The 24019-nt window shown below is 42.8% G+C and overlaps 1 protein-coding gene across 1 annotated transcript; it reads left to right on the forward strand.

Moving 5' to 3' along the window:
* On the forward strand, positions 1-23800 carry LOC129644806 (cell cycle control protein 50C). Its single transcript, XM_055570258.1, has 7 exons — positions 1-192; positions 3506-3616; positions 11129-11230; positions 12498-12585; positions 12981-13121; positions 20613-20822; positions 23516-23800. The coding sequence occupies exons 1-7, from the start codon at positions 1-3 to the stop codon at positions 23701-23703; spliced, it is 1032 nt and encodes a 343-aa protein (XP_055426233.1). The 3' UTR covers positions 23704-23800.
* The last annotated feature ends 219 nt before the right edge of the window (positions 23801-24019 follow it).

Genomic DNA, 24019 nt, shown 5'->3' on the forward strand with positions numbered 1-24019 from the left:
ATGAAGAGGAAATGCCAGGACTACGAGTCCAGACTGCCAGACAACACTGCGGTGAAGCAGCAGCAGTTGCCCGCCTTCCGGCTCCAGCTGACAGCCAGTAAAATCCTCTCTGGCTTTTTTGCCATAGGGCTATTCTGCCTTGGCATGGGCATCATCCTTCTGTTGTCTGCAAAGAGCATCAGGGAAGTAGAGGTTTGTCACATCTTACATTTTAATGCATTCTAAGAATTTTAGCTTTGAGACTGTAAAGAATGGTCAGTTTGAGAGCTCAGCCCCACCACAGGGAACTAGATGAGACTGGAGCATCCCTTTTACAGATGGTGATAGAGCCTCTCTGTGCTTTATTCATCCCTCCTCCCTCTTGAGGACAGACACTCTCAACCTGGTTAGTTCAGCCATACTTGTTTATAGGGACCTGCCAGACGCCTGTGAATCACATTGATAAAAAGAGTGAAGAACCAAAGATACATGTCTTCAAATTTGTGCCACTTTCAAGCATTTGCCTTTGCCTTTGCAAATAAACTCCCTCAGATCATTGCCTTAATCCAGGAAAGGAAAGAACGCAAATCTTTCTGGCCTCTAAAGGATTCTTACTAAAATAAATCAGGTTCTACTCAGAGTGAGAAAAATTGAAGCTAAGCTGTGACCCCCTCAGTCATAAGCCTTTTTCCAATTTGACTCACAGGCCATTGGAGAATGAGAAGCCCAGAAGCTGGTCTGGGGAGGGGAGCTCAGATCTGGCCTGATGCCATACCCACATTTGGTTTAATAAATTAAGTAAATGCTTCATGCCAATCAGCTCTGAGCAGATTACCAAGACCATATGACCTCTATTCTGAAGGCAGCTGTGGAGAGCTCATCTAGTCCCTCTCCCCATAGGCTAGTGGCAAAATTACCATGGAGGCCAAGTCTGGCAACACTGATTTAACATTCATGAGTGTATGAACATGCTCAGAGTTCTTTTGGGTGTGCAGATGAGTAAACTCCAAGTAAGAGTCAATTCCTGCCTTCAGTGAGCTAATGATAGAGTAAGCAAGACAGTGGGTGCCAAGAACAGAGAGCTCAGCTGTGGCTGGCTTGTTTGCTATATCCACAGCCCTTTTCTTGCATGTTGCCAGTGCATTGCAGGCACTCACTTATTGAAAGAACGGATTTGGGCAAACAGTGGGACTTCAAAGAAGAAAAATATCATTTCAGGTCCCACTCCTCCCACCAACACATCCTGCTGTGTTGCCTTGCCCCTGAAATGTTCTGCTCTCCCCTCCCACTCCTGGCAGCTTGGCTTCCCAGTGCCCCTAAGTCCTTTTGAGTCCTCCAGTGTGATCATGTAAACCGCCAGGCCCTACCATGTGGCAGAGGCCAAAATGGCAGGAGGAACATAAGCTTGCCGTGTTGAAGGCGATTGCAAAGTAATTGGCTTACAAGGCTGATATTCATTTCCACAGAGCTCATCCTGTTTACTTTTCCATTTTATTCTTCACCAACCCCTTTCTTTCTCGTTCTTCCCCTCCTCTTCCCATGTCCTTCCAGCACCTCCCTTCTGAGCACCCATCCCCACCCACTATGAAGTGCAGCCTCCATCACAAGGCAGCCATCGCTGAATGATGTCACCTTATATGTGAGATGAGAACCTCACCCCATGGTCGGCCAAGGCCACTCTGCAAACAAGTTTCAACAGAAGGGTTTTATCATGATTTTAAGAGGATTTTTCAATCAGCTGTTCTTTTAAGCCACTTCAGCTAGGACTGTTTCTAAACGTTTTGTTTTTATACAGAAAAACCAGAAGCCACCCATAGAGTGTGATCCTCTATTGCACACGAAAGTGTTTCATTATAAGGGGTGATGAGATGAAGCGTGTATCTCAGGCCAGTGTTGTCAACACACACTTAGTAGAAGAGTTCTGAGCTGGTTTTTCTCTTCTCAGTCAGCCCTGAGGCACAACAAGAAAGTGCCCTTTTTGCAATTCACCTTAAGCAAGAATGATAATTCCTGCCTCTCCAAAATTCTATGAGGAGCAGACTATGATCTTTGCTGTCATTTTAGAGCTACACGCTTACAGAAGCACTCACGCAGCAAAGTAGATTAAACACGTTGATTTTTGATATGTTTTCCTCATAAAATTTTTAGAGCTAGAAAGCACATTGGATGTCATCTACTCAAAAATTTATTCATCAACAAAGACACTTTTTCTGTTTGGGCATTATAGAACTCTCACAAGAATCCGTGAAGTACAATGTACACTACTGCAGTGAGCTCACACATCAATTCATTGCTAGCCAAAATGATGCTGGTGAACAAAATGTGGGCCCTGGAGGTTAAGTATTGAACTCAATATCAGAGACCGGATGGACACAGTTCCGTGCGCTAGCTCTCAATTAGATACAGCCCTATTCCTTATTGCTTTTAAAAAATTAGAATGCAGTTTCACAAACAGAAAAGGGGTCAGTATTTTTAAAAATAATAGTTCAAGTTTTTCTGCATACTTAAAGAATGATTTAAGTAAATATAAGCAACTGAGTACAATTAAGTAGCCTTTTGGCTAATCTTTAATTTAGTATTCACACTTTACCCATTTGACTTCCAAACACCCAGTGGCTTTGCAAGTATTTAAAATTCCTTCTTTCTTATTAGTCTTCTCTCCCAAAGAATCTAAAATCTGATTGGTAATTTACTGGGAAGAAAGCCAGCCCCTGTTCCTCTCCCGTCCCCAGACTCTTCTAATTACTCCTCGGCACGGGTGAGGGAAAAGCAGAAGCTGCCAGCAGCACCCACACCACCCCCGGGTGCCCAAGATGAGTGTTCCCTGGAGCAGAAGGGAAATGCGTGGCCCCATGGCCTCTCTCTGAGCCTCCTTTCCCAACTCTCCTTCCAACTCCGTCTTCACATCACTGAGTGGAGCCAGAGCTCACAGGATTTGCCCATGTGGGACACACCACCCTTTTTTTTAGAGTCCACTTATTCCATTTTGCACAGAATTTAACTTTTACAGAACGTAACAGCAATTTTTAAAACAATTGCTTCACATACATCCATAACTCTACATTTCTGAAACACTTCTTTTTCTATGTTTGGTCATTTTTAATAACTTCCTCAAGACATCTTGCAGAAGAATTCACTAGTATAAGTATTTTCCATATGATAACATGGAAAACCAGTGGAGTGACTTCCCCATAAAGCTGATTAGACCTGGGCCATGGGCCCAGTTCTCCTGAGTCACTGGCTAATACTTTCCTAATGGTGACTTCTTATGATGGAGGTGTAAGCCTTCATCACAACAGGCTAAACATGCAGTAGAAACCCTGAACTCCAGTACATGGCAGAATACTGCCGGGTGCCGAAATGAAAGGAGGCCCACACCTGCGCATCCAGGGAGCTGCCCTTGGTTCATGTCCCAGACAGCATGCCCTTGACCCTGCGAGCCTGGTGACTTGAGTAGACTCGGGATTTTAAGGTATGTACTCACATCCCTTTTTAATTAATAATTATTATTTTCCCTGTCTGACAGATTAATTATACAGAAAAATGTGCAACTTGTGCAAAACTGCGGGAAGATGCCACTAATTTTGACAAAGAATGCAACTGCTCTATTTCCTTTTACCTTCCACAGAAAATGGAGGTGAGATTCAGGAGCCTTCATTTGGCTCTATGCTGTTCTGTTCCTAATTAACACATGGCAGTGAGTTTGTGATCTCCACCAAATGCTTTCCAAAATTGAAAATACAAAAAAGTAAAGCAGGGTGGGAATGGCAGCGGGTCTTATAAAGTACTGAGTTTGTGTGCAACTCTCTTCCCTACCCATTTTCCCCCCCTTGGAATTTTCATTCTTCTCCTTTGTGTCTAAATTTCCAGATTCTTTACTTACTCAACTTTGTAACATAATTCTTAACATCAGTCAAACAGATTGTATGGCAAGTGTCAGCACAGGAGGAGACCATAGAAATCTCTGAATCTGGCCATTCGTTTTATAGTGAGAAAATTAATGGGTTGAGAGGTTAAGTGACTTGGCCAAGGTCACACACTGAGTTAGTGTCAAGGGTCACACACCTGGTGGGACTCTCCTTGGGCCCCTCTCCAAGTCGTTCTTTGCATGCAGTTGCCTAATCCATAAGGCGACTCTTGCCTGGCTGTCAGACACTGTGAGAAATGCCGAAGAAATATTAAGAGCCGTCCCTGCTCTTGCGCTGATTAAAATCTCGTGTTAGTCCAGGTCCTCCTGAGAACCAGATGCCAGGACAGGATTAGACATGCCAGAGATGCACCGAGGGAACTGCCTGCCTTGGAAAATATGGAGAAGGCTGGGAGAGCTGTTGAACCACAGCACAGCTCCCACCCCTCGGGGAAGGAGCAGGAAGGGGAGAAGGAAGGCTGGAGGGACAGAGGAAGAGGAGGGTAGAGAGACAGGGTGAATAGGAGGGAGGAGAGAAGGAAGGTGTCAGATGCATTGTATGCTTCTGAAAGTTTCAGCAAGGCCAACAGAGAGTCCTTGCCTCAGGATCGCTATTGCTGAGCCACTGGCTGGGACCAGCCATGGGAAGCATGACCTCAGTGCAAACACAGGACGACCTCGGAGCACGGCCACCGGGCGGTCCCTTGATTCCACTTCCTGCAGTTAGGAGATCAAGAGGCTCCTTTTCAGGGCCTCCACAGTCTTTCTAGGTGGCAAAGATACCATCAGATGAAAATGTGTTTCCTTCAACTTTTCAAAGATCCTGCCCCCTTGTGTCCACACCGCTCCCCTGCCAGTGCCGTCCTCCATAAACTGCCTCATTCCCTCTCCTTCCCCTGCTGAGAGATTCTGCGTGGGAGTCTTCCCTTGTGGGCAGGACTTCTCTTGAGTTAATCACTGACCATCCCATCCTCAAGGCCCTGCTTCCTTCCCAAACCAGACTTGGCGTCATCTCCTGAAAAAATCCTCCTTACTTCTGGGAAAGACTCCTTATTTCTGGGAAAGATCTCATCACCAAGACTCAAAATTCTCTTCCTTGACTCCACCCTGCCTGGCCCTTTCTCATCCACACCTCTGATGTGTAAGCGTTGATCTATATTCCGTGTCTCTCGCAACCGCTTTGCCCCCAGTTCCTTGGCATCAGCCTAGCTCAGGCCCCCTGCTCTTGTGCCACAGCAGCCTTAACGGCACTTCTAGCCTTTGGCTTCTCCCATTGCTCTCCCATTGCTATTTGCAGAAACGGTAGACCACGCCCTGCACCCCCTCAAAATGTGCACTCTTTCAGATTGGGTTTTGACACCTGAGGACCAACTACCTTGTCATCTTTATCTCTGCAAGAGACCTTGTACTCCTGCCAAACTGACCAGTTTGCTTTGCCACGATACAACTCTATGTTCTTGCTGTTGTTTTGCCTAGAAAGTCTCTCCTCTCACTTGCACTTGTAAGATCTCACTAGTTTTGAGCCCCTAATATCACCCCCAGTATTCCCTGAGCCTCCTTTTCACTCATGCCTCCAGCAAGAATTTGCCCACATGTGTATTCTGGGAGCGCTGTTTCCTCTCCTCTGATGGACTTACAATCACCTGTGTAATATCCTGTACTCACTTCCGCTATTCACAGGAACCTCCCTGAGGACAGGGACGGTGCTTGACATGCCACACCACAACTGCACACCCGCTCATCTCTGCACTGCATACTCAGCCTTCCCGCTTGCGACCACAGGTGAACCACCCATGCTCCCATCTGAAGGCTCACCTCTCCACTTGTGCGGTAGATGCCAGCCTCTCTTGCCTTTATAAGGATTTAACTCAGCAGTTCTCACTTCTCATACATCATCAACTTTCCTGGCTACTGGATGATTCCCACCAGCACTCAGACACATTGTTTCACCTATCTTAAAAAAAAAAAAATGTACTTTGCTTATTTGGCTGTGCAGGATCTTAGTTGCAGCATGTGAACTCTTAGCTGTGGCATGTGGGATCTAGTTCCCTAGCCAGGGATCAAACCCAGGCCCCCTGAATTGGGAGCACAGAGTCTTAGCCACTGGACCACCAGGGAAGTCCCTCACCTATCTTTATCTCTTCTATTCTCCCAAATTTCCCAGTTGCTATCTGCCCATTTCTTTCCTCAGATTAGCAGGAAAAGTCGCCAGAGGAGTCATCTGTCGTGGCTACTTCTAATTCCTCTCATTCTCTCACTCAGTGAAACTGCAGAGTTACCCGTGACTTCCTCCTGGACAAATCCAGGGCTCAGTCCTCAGGGCCTTGTCATCCACTGCACACAGGTGGTCACTCCCTCTTCCTTGACACATCTTCTCTCAGAGATCTTACTCCCTTGGTTTTCCTACTTCCTCTCTGACTGCCCTTCTTTGGTTCCTTTGCTGTTCCTCTTGTTTCCCCCAGACCCTTTCTGTGGAGAGCTTCGGGGCTCTAGTCTTGGTCTTTAGTCTTCTCTTCTCTGTCTGCACTCACTTCCTAGGAAACAGCATCTACCGCCTAAATTTAAACACTCTCTATCACCAACGCTGTCTTTTCTTTCCCTATCCCAATCATCTCTTCCAATATCCACACTTGTATTTCCAGCTGCCTTCCTGGTGCCAACATTCAACTGTCTAATAGCTATCTGAAGTTTAATGTTTCTAAAACTGAATGAATATCCACTTTTTCCCCTTACCTATTCCATGCCCTCCCCCCCAAAAATACACCATTCCAACCTACAGACTTCTCAATCTCGGTTGGCAACAACTCTGTCCTTCTGATGCTCAGGCTTAAAGCCTAGGGTCATTCTTGACTACTTTCTTTCTCTCCAGCTCACCTCCAATCCATCCTCTGGGCTCTACCTTTGGAATATATCCAGAATCTGCTTACCTCTACCCACCTCTGCTGCTGCTCCCAGCTCCACACCCACCTCTCACCTGGATTTCTGCAACAGCTTCCTACCAGATCTCCCCGTTATATCCAAATCTTGAATAACAGCCAAACTGAACTTTTTAAACCGTTGAGTCCCATCATGTTATTCCTCTGCTCAAAAAGCCCTGCAGTGGCTTCTCTTTCCACTCCATGAAAAACCGCAAGTCCTTCCAAGGCCTTACATGATCTGACTACTTATTTCCTCTCTAACCTCCTCTCTCCATTCTCTTCCCTACCCACTCTCTGACCACAGTGGGCTCTTTGTTCCACAGACAAGTCAGGCATTCTCTTCGTCCGCATGCCTGGCATCCCCTCGGCTAACGCCCCTGCTGCCTTCAGGTCCTGCTTGGCTCAGTTATCAGCTAACCATCCAATTTCATACTGCTGCCTGTCTACTCACCCTGCCCCTGCATTCCCGATTCATATTGCTGCTGCTGCTGCTAAGTCGCTTCAGTCGTGATTCATATTACCTTGCTGTAATTTCCATTTTTTCCACAATGCTTATCACCTTCGAACTTACCATATAAATGAACAGATTATCATATGTATTGTTTATTGTCTGTCTCTCACCTACAACTGGTCTTCCCAGGTGGTGCTAGAGGTAAAGAACCCACCTGCCAATGCAGGAGACATTGGGTTCAACTCCTGGGTCAGGAAGATCCCCTGGAGGAGGGCATGGCAACCCACTCCAGAGGAGTGGGCTTCTCCCACAGAGGAGCCTGGTGGGCTGTGGGGCATAGGGTTGCAAAGAGTTGGACACAACTGAGCAAATTAGCATGCACACTCACCTATAACTGTGTCTGGCAACCTGTAGTTTCTCAGTTAATGGTTTTGGGTGAACATAAGAACCTTTGCTTCCTCCACAGTGCATAGCACAGTATACATGGTAGATGCTGAAATGTTAATGAATGGAAAAAAGATAAAGTGCTTAATATTATGGCTTTATGCTCCAGGAAGCTTTGGTTCTATGTGTCCCTTTCCCCCTTGATCCCAGATGAAATCATGTTGGCATCAGTAATAGTATGAATACAACTATATCTTTAATCATTTTTGAGTAATTCAGATGGAAATTATATGGAAATTACTGAATCATTGGTCACATGTACCATGACCTTTATTTTCAGCCTGCCCTGGGTTCCAGCTCCCATCTTTCATACTCATCCTCTTAAAGGTCCTTAGGGTGAGGCCAAATTTTCATAGCATAAGAGAATCAGTACTTGGGTTGTAAGTGATGTGTATATAAAGTCCATGGGGAAGTTTTATATCTGTGTTCTTTTGTTAGAGGTCAAAATTCTAGCTGTCTACAATTGTGTCCCTTCTTGCCTTCCTCAACTCACCATGCTGCTGCTGCTGCTGCTGCTAAGTTGCTTCAGTCATGTCTGACTCTGTGCAACCCCATAGACAGCAGCCCACCAGGCTCCCCCGTCCCTGGGATTCTCCAGGCAAGAACACTGCAGTGGGTTGTCATTTCCTTCTCCAATGCATGAAAGTGAAAAGTGAAAGTGAAGTCGCTCAGTCGTGTCCGACTCTTTGCGACCCCATGGACTGCAGCCTACCAGGCTCCTCCGCCCATGGGATTTTCCAGGCAAGAGTACCGGAGTGGGTGCCATTGCCTTCTCCATGCTACCACCACCCAAAAGTAAAGTTAGCGCTGCTTTTTTTTTTTTTTTCTCCTTCTTAAAACATTAGACATTTATTCTCTCTAGAAATCAGAAATCTGATTTCTAGAGAGAATAAATTCAAAAAGAATAAATTCAAAAGAATAAATTCAAAAATAATTCTAGAAATCAGAAATCTGAAATCAAGGTGTCAGCAGGATTGGTTTCTTCTTAGGGGCTCAGTGTGCTTTTTTGAAGAAAAAAATCCAAAAGATAAAACCTTAAAAGGCTTCAGCTTCCCATCTGTCTGTGTCCTTTGAAATCCTAAAGGCAAATAAGTGTTCCCAGCTGCTGACCATTCCTTTCAGACAGAGTCTTTCTCGTAAAAATCTAACCAAACTGTTCAGGGCGACCGCAGGGCCTTCCCCTCGCCAGGTCACACACATCACACACACTGGATGACAGATCCATGCGAGGCTCTCGGCCTCGAACTAGGAATCCTGCACTGAGGAAAAGAAACACTACACAGTGTATTTGCCTCCAGGACTAATGAAAAAGATGACAGTCAAGGAGGCCTTGTAAGGTCTTGGACAAAGGATCACTGAAACAAGTTTATTAAAAACACTCCTGTCTCTAAAGTGTGAGTGTTCACTATCTATTTTGTCCTGTTTATATGAATATATAACCTTAGGTAAGTAGAATTCTCTTCTTAGCTCCCAAGAAAATGTATGGCAAGTTCCATTCCAGGGACTTCCTATTTTCTGTAGTTATGGGTCATCAATAGAGGTTACCTCTCTGTGTGAGGAAATGTAATCCATCATTCCCACTATGCCTGACTTGTTTGCCTTCACATCAATGCTGTCTGTTTATGATGTTGCAAACTGCCTCTTTGTCAGGGCCCAGCATCTCCCCTTCTCAGTGTCCCAGAGACTTTTCTCTTACCAGGGACTAAGCTCTTCAGGCTTTGTGGTTTTCTGTCACTGGCCACACTTCCTATGACCTTTATTTTCAGCCTGCCCTGGGTCCCAGATCCCATCTCCCATACTCATCCTCTTAAAGGTCCTTAGGGCAAGGGCAAATTTGCATAGCATAAGAGAATCAATTGGCTCAGGGAATTGTAAAGGAAAACTTTTGTTATTTCTAGCACTGAATATAGCACCTAACATTTAGGAGTCACTTAATAAAAACTTAGACCTTCATAGTTTTAGATGCATGCCTTTATTATTTTGGAGATAGGTATTATATTATTTGGGGCTTCCCTGGTGGCTCAGATGGTAAAGACTTTGCCTGCAAAGCAAGAGAACTGGGTTTGACTTCTGGGCAAGAAGATCCCCTGGAGAAAGGAATTGCTACCCACTCCAGTATTCTTGCCTGGAGAACTCCATGGACAGAGGAGCCTGGAGGGCTATAGTAAGTAGCTACACTGGACAGTTACATTTGCATCATAAGTGCTGTTAGTAAAATCTGTATCAAGCCCTCCTAGAGAAGGGCCCTGGTCTGTCACCACAAAGGTAGAAGCGTGATGGTAGCCTGTAAGAGGGCAGTCTCATGGCAGCATCCATGAAAAGGCATATCTCTCATGGCACCAGGACTACTTATTGCTAAGATGAAAATCATCTTTCTTCTAGATTAGTGAACTATTCCATCTTTTTGTCCATAACAAATGGATCACCATTTCTTGATCAAGTGTTACATCCCATGGGTCTGTGTTAGATCCTAAGATAAAAGGACAACACTGGAGCTGGGTTTATGTCTGTGAACAGTGGGCACAGCCCTGGAGTCGGGTTTTTGTCTCTGGACAATGGGCGCAGCACTGGAGCTGGGTTTATGGACAGTGGTCACCGTGCTGGAGTTGGGTTTTTGTCTCTGGACAGTGGGCACAGCACTGGAGCTGGGTTTATGTCTCTGGACAGTGGGCACAGTGCTGGAGCTGAGTTTATGTCTGTGGACTGTGGGCACAGCCCTGGAAACGGGTTTATGTCTGTGGACAGTGGGCACAGCCCTGGAGCCGGGTGTATGTCTGTGGACAGTGGGCACAGCCCTGGAGCCGGGTGTATGTCTGTGGACAGTGGGCACAGCCCTGGAGCCGGGTGTATGTCTGTGGACAGTGGGCACAGCCCTGGAGCCGGGTGTATGTCTCTGGACAGTGGGTGCAGCACTGGAGCCGGGTTTATGGACAGTGAGTGCATCCCTGGAGTCAGATTTTTGTCTCTGGACAGTGGGCACATGCACCTAAATATGCTTAGTGGCTCCAATTTTAAATTATATTTCATGGATTTGCTTTGAAACTACGTGAACTTGATGCTTACCACAACCCCTAGGCAAAGCATCTTTCTTAGTGTTTGGAGGAAATATTTGAAGAATCAAATTTTATGTTTTGAGAATACAAAGCCTAGTTATAAATTTTTTTTTCAAGGCAGGAATGTAGTAACCCTTACATAAACATTAAAAATAAGTTATTTACTCATTTTAATAATTCTGTATATACTATATACTAGGATTTTTCCAACATTGATTTTTAAAAACAATTTCTTGGGTTTCTATTTGAAATAAGGAAACTTTCAGTTCCCAATCAATATTTTTGGTACTACTTATATTTAACAAATCCCATCCATGTTTATTAATATTTCCATTTATTTTTCTTTCTTCTTATATCTTGATGTTCTCCTCCACAGGGTAATGTTTATCTGTACTATAAATTGTATGGCTTCTATCAGAACCTCTATCGGTATATTCTGTCCAGAAGTAATATCCAGCTGGTGGGTACAGATGTAAAGGTAGGGCTTTATGAAATTTGGTATAATACTCTTTGTGTTTTTTTAAAACCAAATAGATCTTTCAGTCTAAAAGAGCATATGGAAAATAAACTCAAAAGCTAAGGTTTTACAAGACAGAAATGCTTCTTTCATTCTTTTGTGAACTGAAGGGGCTGAGTATTCAGGATAACTGCTGTTGAGAATGAGCCCTTTCCCTCCTCAGAACAGGAATGTGAGTCTTCTCCAATGAGATGGTTATCCTTTCATGTGTCACCCATTTTTTAGTTTAACAACATCTTATATTAAAGCCAGATTCATATTGGACTGCCCAAGTCTTGGTGATAATGAATGTGTCAGAAGGGCAAATCTTCAAGTACCTTTTCAACCACAATTCAGGATTTGTTTCTGTTAATAAGTTGATGGCATACTGGAGCTGCTTCAAACAGTAGAGTGTTTGCTTCTTTGAATGACTGACATATCAAATAGATTTCAGTATTATTTTTGCACACTTGATTTCTGTAGTTTTCTTTAAACTTCCCCGTTTTAGTAGATGGATGCACCAACCATTTTGACAGTAACCTTGAGTGGTTCATCTCCATCTGGTTCACTCTGTATCCACCACTGTCTTTTTTTATAACTGGGGCCTTCAGGCAGCCTACTTTAAAGACACTGGGCTCTACTTGATTGAATAAAAGCCTTTGGTTTACTGAATATCCTTTCAGACCTAAGATTACAAAACTTGACTCTAGGTAGATGATATTCAACATACTGGCAAGAAAAGCTAAAGGAAACCTTTTCTATACTGACAAATATATAAAAGGGATAACCAAATGGTTTTTAGCAGCCATTCTTTTTAAAATATATTCTGGTAGTTAGGTAGGTGGATTTCCCTGTGGTCTGTCATCTAGCTGTAGACTCAATTTATATAGTTTTTAGAACATATTATACTACAATAAGAAAAACTTCTTAAAATGTATTCCAATGTAGGCTTAGTGTGATATTTAGCACAGCCAGGAAAGTAAAATTTCTTCCTGCAGACATATTCAGTATGCTATGTACTGTTAATGAGGAAAGAAACTTTACACACATGTGTATACACACATAAATATCTTCAAAACACATTTTCTAGCCTAGGTGAGCCAGAAGCCTGGGAACAACAGGCAGCGGTCCATAATCTCAGTCTGTGCCAATGGATCAGTGTGGGTTGGTTTATACTGCCAGTGTTTTCACTTGCAGCATTGTTAAGAGTTTACCAAAATCACGTATTCCTGTGTCATTTCTCCTCCAGGATGTTAGAAACTGTGCTCCATTCAAAACCTCTGACAATGGGCTCCCCATCGCTCCTTGTGGTGCAATTGCCAACAGCATGTTCAATGGTAGGTGACTTTTTCTGTCTCCAGCATCTTTCCTTTCATAAGTGTGTAAAACCTAATGTCCAGAAGATTACTCCTGCAGCTGAGTGGCAGGCTGCTTTTTTTAATGTTTGTATACATTATCCACTGATTTATGATACTTCATTGGCAAGTAAGTTCTTCACTGGAGATCTGAAGTAGTCGGGAAACATGAGTTAAATGGAGCCTAAGAGTATTTCTCAATAATCGGGTCCTTAGAAAGAAAAGGAATCGCCGTCTGATTCCAGCGTCTATGGCATGCAGGCATGTGAAGAGTCTTCTCAAACCCTGCTTTTTCAGCTGTGTCTGATTGTGCACTTCCAAGCGTGGCAAAAATGCTTGCCTGAATCTCTTAACACAGTCTTTAATTTCCCCCACAGACACCATTGTTCTTTGGTACAACTTTAATTCATCTACACATATCAGAGTCCCAATGGTAAGGACTGAAACTGCATGGTGGACAGACAAGTATGTCAAGTTTCAGAATCCAACTTCCCAAAATCTTTCTAGTGCATTTGCAGGTAAGATCCATACATTAGCTCAGTATTCCCCTCTCTTTATGGAAACTGGTTTTGATGTGTGGGGGCATGTTTATGATTCCTCCTTCTTTACTTCTTTTTTGATCACCTTGTTAACTTTTCCTGCCTGTGAGCACCTCCATCACATACCTATCAGAAACACAAAATGATTGGTACCCTGGTTCCTTCTAGATTACCATGATGAAAAAGGCACTGTTTTAAGAAACTTGTTCCTTCATCTATAATTAGAGTGATCATATAATTTACTATCCAAACTAGTGCACTCTTGAGAGTGAAAGAGGTCACAGGAATAACTAAAGTTACGTATTTATTAGAAAGTGGTGTTTATTGATCACCAAAGTTGATATTACCATATTGATGGGCCGATAAAATAATTCTATTATAAATTATTTTTTTAAATGCAATTCTTTCAAAAGTTGAAAGAATATATCTGTGTACATTAAACCAACTTTAAAAATGCTTTAAATATTATCTAAATGCTAAAAGATAACAGAATAATTATTCTGGATATGGAGTCACATACTTTAATCAGTTTCTTGGCCATGTAAGTCTTAATTACATGCCCCTGTATTTTTCTAATGAAAATTTTGAATTTTTGTGGGAAAAAAATTCACAAAAGTATCTACAGTCTTTTTCTTTTTTTTCCCAAATGGCCCCACTTGAGGCTTTTTGTTTTTGTTTTCATAATTATTACACATGCTAGAATCACACAGAGTGGCTGTTCCAACTTTGCTCTGACTCCACAGTGGGGCATGTGGTAGCTACAGGGGTCACTTGGTTTGTGTGGCCTCTGGGGGTGGCTAGACGTGAGGGGTTAGAGGTAGGCAGGTTAGCAAAGCCCCAGGAATCCTTCACATAGTACACCTTTACCCATAGTAATGGGTCTTTAGAGATCTCCTACTCCATTTTTCTTTCCTTTCCAAATCTTCCCATTTCCCTGCTTGTGGCTCCTTGAACCTCTTTCACTTCTGCTTCTTATGGTTCTAGACTAGATGATGAAGCAAACTTTTCCTTGTCCCTCATCATGCACTAACATGGAAGCAGCTATTTAGGTCTGCCTAGACTTCCCTTTCACTTTTCACTTTCATGCATTGGAGAAGGAAATGGCAACCCACTCCGGTGTTCTTGCCTGGAGAATCCCAGGGACGGGGGAGCCTGGTGGGCTTCCGTCAATGGGGTCACACCGAGTCGGACACTACTGAAGCGACTTAGCAGCAGCAGCAGCAGCAGGGGAAAGAGAGACTCCAGGTCCCACTGTGGCTTAGTTCATAGGAGGACTAAGGGGACATGAAGGGGAAAGAATGCTATCTGAAATGAGAACATTGTAACTAGCGCAACAGTGTATATGCCCCACCCTACTCTGAAGGCTTTTCCCTCCCTCCCACATTGCCAGGGGTCCCTCTCTCAACCTCAAAACCTCTTGTTCTTCAGCTTCAAAGGGCAGGCATAGGCACTGTATATAGGAGCTACACCTCCAGGAGAAAATGGTCCACCCTTAGACAAGGGACTGCCTGTTGAATTCATCTTCCCCATGTTCCTTGTGGGCTTTCCTGGTGTTTCAGTGATAAAGAATCCCCCTGCCAGTGCAGGAGACTCAGGAGATGCCTGATGGACCCTGGGCCAGAAGATCCCCTGGAGGAGAAATGGCAACCTTCTCCAATATTCTTGCCTTGCAGAGTCCCGTGGACAGAGGAGCCTGGCAGGCTATACAGTCTGTGGGGTCACAAAGAGTACCAGGACTGAGCGACTGAGCGCACACACACTCACACGTTACACACACACACATGTTCCACACACACACACACGTTCCTTGTGCCTCTACAGCTAAGGGGCCAGAGATGGCTTGACGCGGCAGAGAAAATAATGTCTAAGGGTTGAACATGCCTCACCCAGCGGCTAGAGGGACCAAGAGACACAGATTCCTGGGAGTCAGAGCCGTGGAGAGGGAAGAGAAGAGAGCAGAGTGAAGGGTAAGGCTAGTTATCCGGGAGCTGGGATCCTTCTTCCTTTTCTGCAATGGCAGGAACTTGCCCCCAACAGCGAGGGCAGCCTTCTGTTTCTGGTGCCGGCAGCTCAGTGTCAGTCCTCTCCTCCTCCTCCTCAGCCTTCTTGGCATGACCAACTCTCCCCTTTTCCTCTGGGCCAGGTGCCTGGTTGGTGCTGAGGATTTTTTTTGCTGTTAAGCGCGCTCGCGGGCGCGGCTCGTGCAGGGGAGATGGGGCTGCACGAGCGAAGGCCTCTGAGGCTGGGTCGCCGCCGAGGAGGCGAGGAGAATTAGCGCGGAGAGCCGCCGCTCCACTGCTCGCACCCGGCTCCAGGCGCGCAGATCCCCGCCGGCGGTCCTCTTCGGACCCTGTCCTGTCTGCGCCGCAATCTTTTTTGAAGCGCATTTTATGGTTAATCACTTTCAACTGTAGCACCTCCAGTTGATCCTTCTCCTTTGGCCATATTTTTTTTAAGAAAGTATCTATAGGTATTGAGATACCTGTTATGCTCACAGTCATTTTACTAAATGGAGGATAGTCTCATTTTCAATTCTTTTGTATTAGAATATGCTAGTATTGCAACCCAAATGTTTTTATAGGCAAGGTCTTTTTTTTTCTTCACTTCATTTTTCTTCTATGATTTTTTAAATGTGTTACTAGTTTTAGATGGTACGAAATTTTAGACTTTCTGGATATCATTTAATTCTCATCGAGAAAAAAATTTGATCTTATTAAAATAGGAGCTCCATCAAATAATTTTTCACATAAGTTGAGATTTTCCAAAGCACAATTATAGAATTTAAAAATTAAATCTTGTACACATTTTGAACTATCATTATATGATATGATCATTATATAATATGTTAAATTTTTCCGTTGCTTTCATAGGGGTAAATTTCAGTACCTTCTTGTTTGCAAACTTGATTTTTGATAATTACAATTAACTATACCTTCAAACGGAGAAGGCAATGGCACCCCACTCCAGTACTCTTGCCTGGAAAATCCCATGGACGGAGGAGCCTGGTAGGCTGCAGTCCTTGGGGTCGCTAGGAGTCGGACACGACTGAGCGACTTCACTTTCACTTTTCACTTTCATGCATTGGAGAAGGAAATGGCAACCCACTCCAGTGTTCTTCCCTGGAGAATCCCCAGGACGGGGAAGCCTGGTGGGCTGCCGTCTATGGGGTCGCACAGAGTCGGACACGACTGAAGTGACTTAGCAGCATACCTTCAAAAACTAAGATTTCTGGCATTCCACATTTAGAATATTTTGTCTAAAACTTTTCAGCTATTTTGAATAAAATTTCACCAAACGTTAGAGGGCTTATTTACCAAGAAAAAGTTCAGGCTAATTGTAGGACTCATCATTTGATATAGAAAATAGCTCTTTGAAGGCTCAAAGATTTCTAAAATTTTGATGATGTGTAGCAAAGATAGACCACAAGTACTACCATACTGAACCATTTCTTTAACATCTTTGTCATTGTAAAAACTTCGCAGCTCATTTTCTCTGTGACTATAAAAAAATATTTAAATTTGCATAATTACAGCTCTCTTGATTAACAAAATATTATAGCTAGTTTGGATATAGTTATTAATTATGTTTCACAACCAATTTTAAGCCCCATCTCTCCATAAATTTCTTAATTTACTAAGAACATTTTCTTTACTCTGCCTGTACTCTACCATATTTGCATTTATATTATCACTATAAAACCAAAAAATTTACACTTGATTGTTGAATATTTTAACTGAATTTATAGTAATATTTCTAACTGTGTCAGAATTTTTGTCTCCCAGTATTGAATATTGAAAATCTTTGCTTTGATTACATGAAAAATCAAATCAATAAAATCAAACCAATGTATTCAGAGATGAATACATTTGAAAAGACTGATGTAAAACTGGCTTCATTTAACCGTTTACAAGGTTCTTTATGTGATTACAAAGCCAAAACATTAACACTTTCCTTTGATTACCAAAAAAAAAATTTTTAATGACACTAGACAGAAACTTATTTGATCTAAATGAAAAGTCATGTTCACATAATGGTATATAAATGAACTTTCTGTAGCTACATGAGGTAAAGCACTGTTCTGAATTCACTCTTTTAAAAATAAGTGCAAACTTTTGAAGTAGATTCTGATATTCTTCAGCAGATTTATGTCTTTTGATTTTCACCTGAGCATTGATATCATGATGGTTCCTGTGGTAGGGAGTAAATGTTAACCAACCTTGCAAGTATCACATTCATCTACTTCCTTGAAAAAATTGTACTTAATTTTTCATTGAACATATGTGTTCGTTTTTTAGCTCTTCGCAGCTAAAAGAATTTACTAGCAAATTAAAAAAATGGATACTGAACAATAAAAGTTATATTTTTACACCATATAATAAATAACGCTGTTGCAAGAGAGTTCCAACTACTCTCAGCAAGGCTGCTCAATATCTGTTTTTCACACTATTCTCACACTATATTTTTTTCACAGTATATATTTTCACACTATCTGTATTTCACACTATGTCCATGTAACATAAACTGCAACATCCCACTTTTTCTACTAAGCCCAGTGACTGGCAGCCTGGCAGCTTCATATTAATACATCACACAGATTAAAACAGAGGCTGTGGTCTAACTGGCTGTACTGTGAAACAGTGGCAAGGGTCATGGGGATATGTTATGTTCTGCTGTGGAAAGCCTCTGGTTATCTTTCATCAATAACATGTTAAAGTAAGCACTCTTGTTCACCATATATAGGTATCTCTCACTACTAGCTAAGACCATGACTAGAATAGGAAGGGTGAAATTATACTTACATTATTCGCTTGGGATAAATGCTAAATCAGATGAGATAATGGACAACAGACATAAACTGGGACTGTCCTAGGCAAACTGGCAGGTGTGCGCACTGTATCTGTAATTAAACTCCTAGAAAGGAACTTGGCAACATGCTATTGTTTTGTCTTACCATAACCACAGCCATGTAACATAAAGCATCCTTGGCTATCTCCCACTGCACTTTGTTCTTAACTTCTGTTGTAGGAGTTACCATGTTTTTCTGTAATTATCTGTCTGAATGCTTGTCATTCCCATTTTGTATGTTAATTCCTTGAGGAAAAGGATTAGATCTCATACAATTTTAAATCCCTGGTGCTTGATACAAGTGAGCAATCAAGAAATGCTTATTGTTGAGTGAATGGAGGGATACCAAGGACCCAGCTGAACTTGGAAAATTCACTCCGTTGGTGATTTGGATGTCATTGGTCCACAGGACACATTGTCTTGGAGCATGAGCTCTGGCTAAAATGAAGAGAGTGTGTGGTCTATGTGCAGGCATGCCTGCTAAGTCCCTTCAGTCATGTCTGACTCTTTGCAGCCCCATAGACTATAGCCTGCAAGGCTCCTCTGTCTGTGGGATTCTCCAGGCCAGAATACTGGAGTGGGTTGCCATGCCCTCCTCCGAGAGATCTTCCAGACTCAGAAATTGAACCCACATTTCCTGCATCTCCTGCATTGCCAGTGGATTCTTGACCAATGAGCTACCACATGCAGGCACCAAAGACAATTTCAACGTCAATCAAAATTCTTGTATCAACAACCATTGAAGTCTTCGGGACAGCCAACGTCTCCACAGTTTTTGGAGAGGAAGTTTCTCAGCAAAGGTTATTTCTAGAGGAAGTATAAGTCTACAAACAGAATTCAGCAGATTAATCCAACCAAACTTAGCACATGCCTTTATAAGCACTATAGCCCGTGCTTAGAAATAAGACTGTGTTTCTTTTAAGAGAAAATAGTCAGTGGTCAGAGTTAAGAAAGAATGGTTCCTTACAAATAGTAGAACCATTTTTATAGAAGTGAAAGGCTCACTGAACAACTTCTTCTCGTTGACTATTTCAAAATTCAGAATGCTTTTTAATTATCAACTTCTGTCAACTTTCATCGTAATCGCTCATCCCTTTATCAGGCATTTATTGAATACCTACCATGTGCCAGGGATTGGACTAAATGACAATGAAACCACAATGAGGAGGACATTGAACTCAAGAGTCTACTGTCCAGTGGGAGAGAGACATGGGTACCACTGTAAAGCGGGAAGTAGAGGATGAGAATAAGTTCAGCAGACTGGACTCGAGGCGCCAGCCCTCCAGCCTGAGCACCCGCTCCCAGACCCACCAGGCTTCCTGGCTTTAGAACAGGCTTGCCACACCTCTGCTCTCCACATTCTCCCTTCTACCAATTCCTCTTCCTTGCTTCCAACTTCACGCTCTTAGGCGCAGGTCTGCAGGGAATATCTGTGTAACGCAATCTTCATGCACTTTCCATGATCATTTCCTTAGAATACAGTCCTAGAAGTAGAATTCCTGGGCTAAAATATATGCAAAATACATTTAATCTTTTGCTGCTTGTTCCTAGATTACCAAAGATGTCATTAATCCATGCATCTATCTGCTCTGTACAAGAATTCCCATTTCCACTGCCTCATGAGTGTTTTTCACTCTTTTTTTCATTAAATATTAGCCCATTTTGAGGTGAAATGGTATCTTGTTTTAATTTGTTCTCTACATTACCAGTGAAGTTAAAGAAAATATACATTACCCATGATGCTCTCATTGAGTACCAACCACCACTATTATTTTGCTGTACCTATTTTTTCAATGCATTGTTATACATTTAATATAGTTGAATATGGGCTTCCCTCAGTGCGGGAGACCTGGGTTCAGTCCCTGGGTTGGGAAGATCTCCTGGAAGAGGGCATGGCAACCCACTCCAGTATTCCTGCCTGGAGAATCCCCATGGCCAGAGGAGACTGCCGGGCTATAGTCCATGGGGTTGTGAAGAGTTGGGCACAACGAAGTGACTAAGCACAGAACAGCACATAGTTGGATAAATAATACACACACAATATGATATTCTGCTTTTTTTTAACCCTGTAACAGTTTCATCAGCATTCCCTGCCCCCGACATTTCCTTGGAGTCTTTATAACTATTATCTTTTTAAAATTGTATTATTTTATTTATATAATTGTTTATTTTTGACTGCGCTAAGTCAAAACTCTTCATTGCTGCAAGCGGGCTTCTCTCTAGTTGTTTCAAGCAGGGCCTGCTCTCTAGACGCAGTGCACAAGCTTTTCATCGCAGTGGCTTCTCTTGTTACAGAGCAAGGCTCTAGAGCAGGAGGGCTTCTGTAGTTGTGGCACATGGGTTTAGTTGCTCCGTGGCATGTGGGAGCGTCCCACGTCAGGGATACAACCTGTGTCTCCTGCCCTGGAAGGCGGATTCTTTATTCCTGAGCCAACAGGGAAGTCCTATAATCATTATCTTTAAAGGTTGCATATTCATGTAACTTACACACACATACTTTAAAAAAAAAAATGTGTAATTTCAATTCCTCAAGAATATGAAAGTTGTTTCATTCTCTACATTTTAAGAAAGACTGAAGGCGGTAGATGGTTTTTCTCAACCACATCCATTATTAACTTTCCACAGGAACAGCAAAGCCTCCGAACTGGCCTAAGCCTGTCTATGAACTAGATGAAAATGACCCAGGGAACAATGGCTTCATCAATGATGACTTCATCGTGTGGATGCGGACAGCCGCCTTTCCCAATTTCAAGAAACTGTACCGCCGACTCCATCGAATAGGCAACTTTACCGAAGGCTTACCTGCTGGTAGCTATAGTTTCATCATAAACTACAGTATCCTTTTATTCCAGGGCTGAGGGAAAATCAGGGTCCATCTGCATACTAGTTATAGAACTATTTCATTCTATACTTCTCTATTCTCCAATCAAATCTATCTATACTGTAAAAGAAATACATATTTACCTTATAGGCAATACTGTCACTCCATCACCACATAGCTATTTGTCTCTACTTGATATATAATCAAATGTGCACTTTTTTTAAGGAGTAACAGTAGCAACATTAGGTAAGCAGGTATGGGTAAGTAATGAAGGACTGTTTCTTCCCTAGGAGAAAAATTAAGAAACACTGAGCCTAGAGATCTAAAACAATGAGGAGAAGCCTGTTATAGAGGATGGGATGACATGGAGGACCCTGGAAATAAAGATAGGATTACAAAGAAGTAGATTTGAATATGGACTGAAAACAATGAAAACTGAGAGGGCCATGGTAGAACCTTTTATTTTAGGCAGAAGTCTCATGGGCCTAGGGAGCAGCTCTGGATTCAGGAAGCAGGTTGGGTTCCTCCAGCCCACGTGAGCTGCACCGCCAGCTCTGCACTGAGGATGCTCTTCCTCTACTGGTACGAAGCCAGTTAGCAGGCTCCAAGGCCTTGGTTGTGGACATATGGCCCACACTAGGAGACATACTTGAATATGAGATTCTGAGCGTTCTCAGTTACTTTAAAAATGTAAATGTCACTCTTAAGAACAAAAAGTTCTTAACTTCAAAATGACACCAAACACTATCTTTATATTTATATATATATATATATATATATATATAATTTAATATAATTTGTACTAACTCTGGTCTTCAAACTTAGGTTTCAAGTCCCTTCCTGATTCTCTCTGAGGCAGAATTCTCCCGGAGGCAGGTCTTTCCAGGACTTGTACACAGTTCTGAGACATCAGCCCATTAGGCATCAGCACCCCCCTGGCATCTCAGGGCCACTGGAGTTTTTCAGGGGACCCCCAGCAGCTGGAGGATCTGAACACCAAACTCTCTACCTCTTTTGTTTCTTTACCACTCGAGGAGTTTGACTCAAACACTCCTGGGTCAGTGAATGAGGATATGTGTTCCAGTTCCCTGCCCCATCTTTTCTTCTTTTCTGTCCTAGAGCAGAGGTTTCCTCCCTGACACAGGAGTGGGGATGTTCCTTGGGCAGAGAGACCTCCACTGAAGAGATACCATCTCTGCCTCTCGGCTTATTGCCTCCTTTTGTTTACTGACCAGGAGTATGGTTGCCTTCAGCTGTTCCTTTAGCATGGTCCCTAATGCTAGTCTGTGCAAAGGAAAGTCAGAAATTGCTCTCTGTGTGTACAGATCAAAGACCAGGCCATAGAACCTTACCTTTTCAATAGGATTTCAGCACCCCTCTCTCTCCCTCCTAGAAAATTTGAGACTGAAAGTTGCTCAAAGTAGTCTTTCAAGATGGACCTTCAGTTCTCATCATCTTTTTCTGTGATGACCCTACCAGTAAAGCAGTTAGGGTAGCAATCAAGACACAGGGGAAAAAAGCCCATTGGGCACGGGTGCTCTCAAAAGGCACTGCAGTGAGTTTAAGGTTGATGGAAAGAGGGAGTCCACTTCCAAACAAAGAAGACACTGTGTCTCTGCATGAAACATGCTCTCCTTGGATGTGTTTATTCACAGTAAACTTTTAATGCTAACAACTCTCCAACCTAAATCTTTAGCAACAGAACTTCAATCCTGAGCTTCAGCCCTATACCTGTACCACTTATGTTGAACCCTAGTGTGAGTATTACCCGTCCAGCCTCACGGCCTGGCTAATATGTAGAGAACTAAGCCTGAGCTGCAGATAGTTCTACCACTGATCCCGTGTGAGGAAAAGACCCTCTTAACGAAACCGGGGGAGTGGGGGAGAAAAGAATCAGAGGGCTAGTTGAGGACCTGCACCCAAGGAGCCCAGGGACCTGGTGACCATGAGGAATTTTGATGGAAAAGAAAGCAAACTAGCTTTCCTAACAAGTTTCTTTGTGCCTTTAAATAGCATGTTGCCAAGTGATTTGAGGCCTTTTAAGAGCTTTGCTGGGAAATGCCGTTGCTATGAGAAGCCTTTATTTGTTTATTAGTTCGGTTTACAAAAAGCACCAGATGTTTAAAAACCTCAGGCCACATGCATAATCAAAATGACATCATTCAAATGCTAATGATAGCAAAGCCACTTCAAACACTTTCTCCCTAGCAGTGAGGGAGGCTGGCCTTTTCAAAAATTGAATACACCACCAAAAATGTTTTGCCATCTCTCTCACTACTTTTTTGTTCTACACGCCTCTTGAAGAATTTTCCCTGAGGTACAAATTTAAACCTTAGCCTCTAAAGGACTTGAGCCTACCCTGGGTGTCCTGATCCACTAACACAAATTTTGGCTTGTTGCACAATCTGTCTATATAGGCTTTTCATTTCCTTGGGTTTGTAAATTAATTATATTTGTTCATATTATTGAGTTATCTGTAAGTCATTCAGATCTATTTGTGTCAGTTTATTTCGTAAATTACAACTATGTAGAGGGAAGGCTTGTTTTTACTTAGCTTCCAGCAAGATAAAACATACTGCTTGGTAAAGATTGGGCTAAATGAAATTGACTAGTCAACCATTTATTACCAACAAAACCAGCAATATTAGGTGTAGAGGTGGGGCTGAAAAGTGCTGAGACAGATCCTTAACAAATTTTCTTTCCTTAGACTTTCCCGTAAGCAGGTTCCAAGGACAAAAAGCAGTTGTTCTTTCCACCCTGACGTGGAGTGGAGGCAGTAGCCTTTTCTTAGCCCTCGCCTATCTGGTGACAGGAGCTGTGACTTTGTTGGCCTCCTTTTCCATGATGGCACTTCACCTGAAGCTGAAAGAAAGGAAAACATTCTTTCTCCAGTAGTAAAGTCAAGTGTTAAAAAGAAAAACAGAAAATACAGAAATGGACAGTGAAGTAATGGAGCCAAAGATCTCAAAATGGGTTATTCTACCAAGGGGAACTGGACTGACTGACCAAGTACTCTTCCAGAGAGATATGTAATAAGAGTTTCAAAGTAAAGATAAAGGAGGGGAGGAGGCATAATTAGGTATAGTAAAATGTCCGTGGAATGGGGAGGATAAATCATCCTTGAGCTCTAAACCAAGTCTCGGGTATTTATTTGAAGCCCTTGTGCCTGAAAATAGGTGAATGCCTAGGAGGGTAGCATCACCAGATGAGA

Source organism: Bubalus kerabau, chromosome 2 (genome assembly GCF_029407905.1).
Source record: "Bubalus kerabau isolate K-KA32 ecotype Philippines breed swamp buffalo chromosome 2, PCC_UOA_SB_1v2, whole genome shotgun sequence".
NCBI lineage: Eukaryota > Metazoa > Chordata > Mammalia > Artiodactyla > Bovidae > Bubalus > Bubalus kerabau.

Bases quoted from the DNA above. Each gene is read 5' to 3' on its own strand.
- LOC129644806 (XM_055570258.1), top strand. From the start codon at position 1: ATGAAGAGGAAATGCCAGGACTACGAGTCCAGACTGCCAGACAACACT. The intron at 3,617-11,128 runs GTGAGATTCAGG...TCTCCTCCACAG, and splicing joins ACCTTCCACAGAAAATGGAG to GGTAATGTTTATCTGTACTA. The intron at 13,122-20,612 runs GTAAGATCCATA...AACTTTCCACAG, and splicing joins TCTTTCTAGTGCATTTGCAG to GAACAGCAAAGCCTCCGAAC.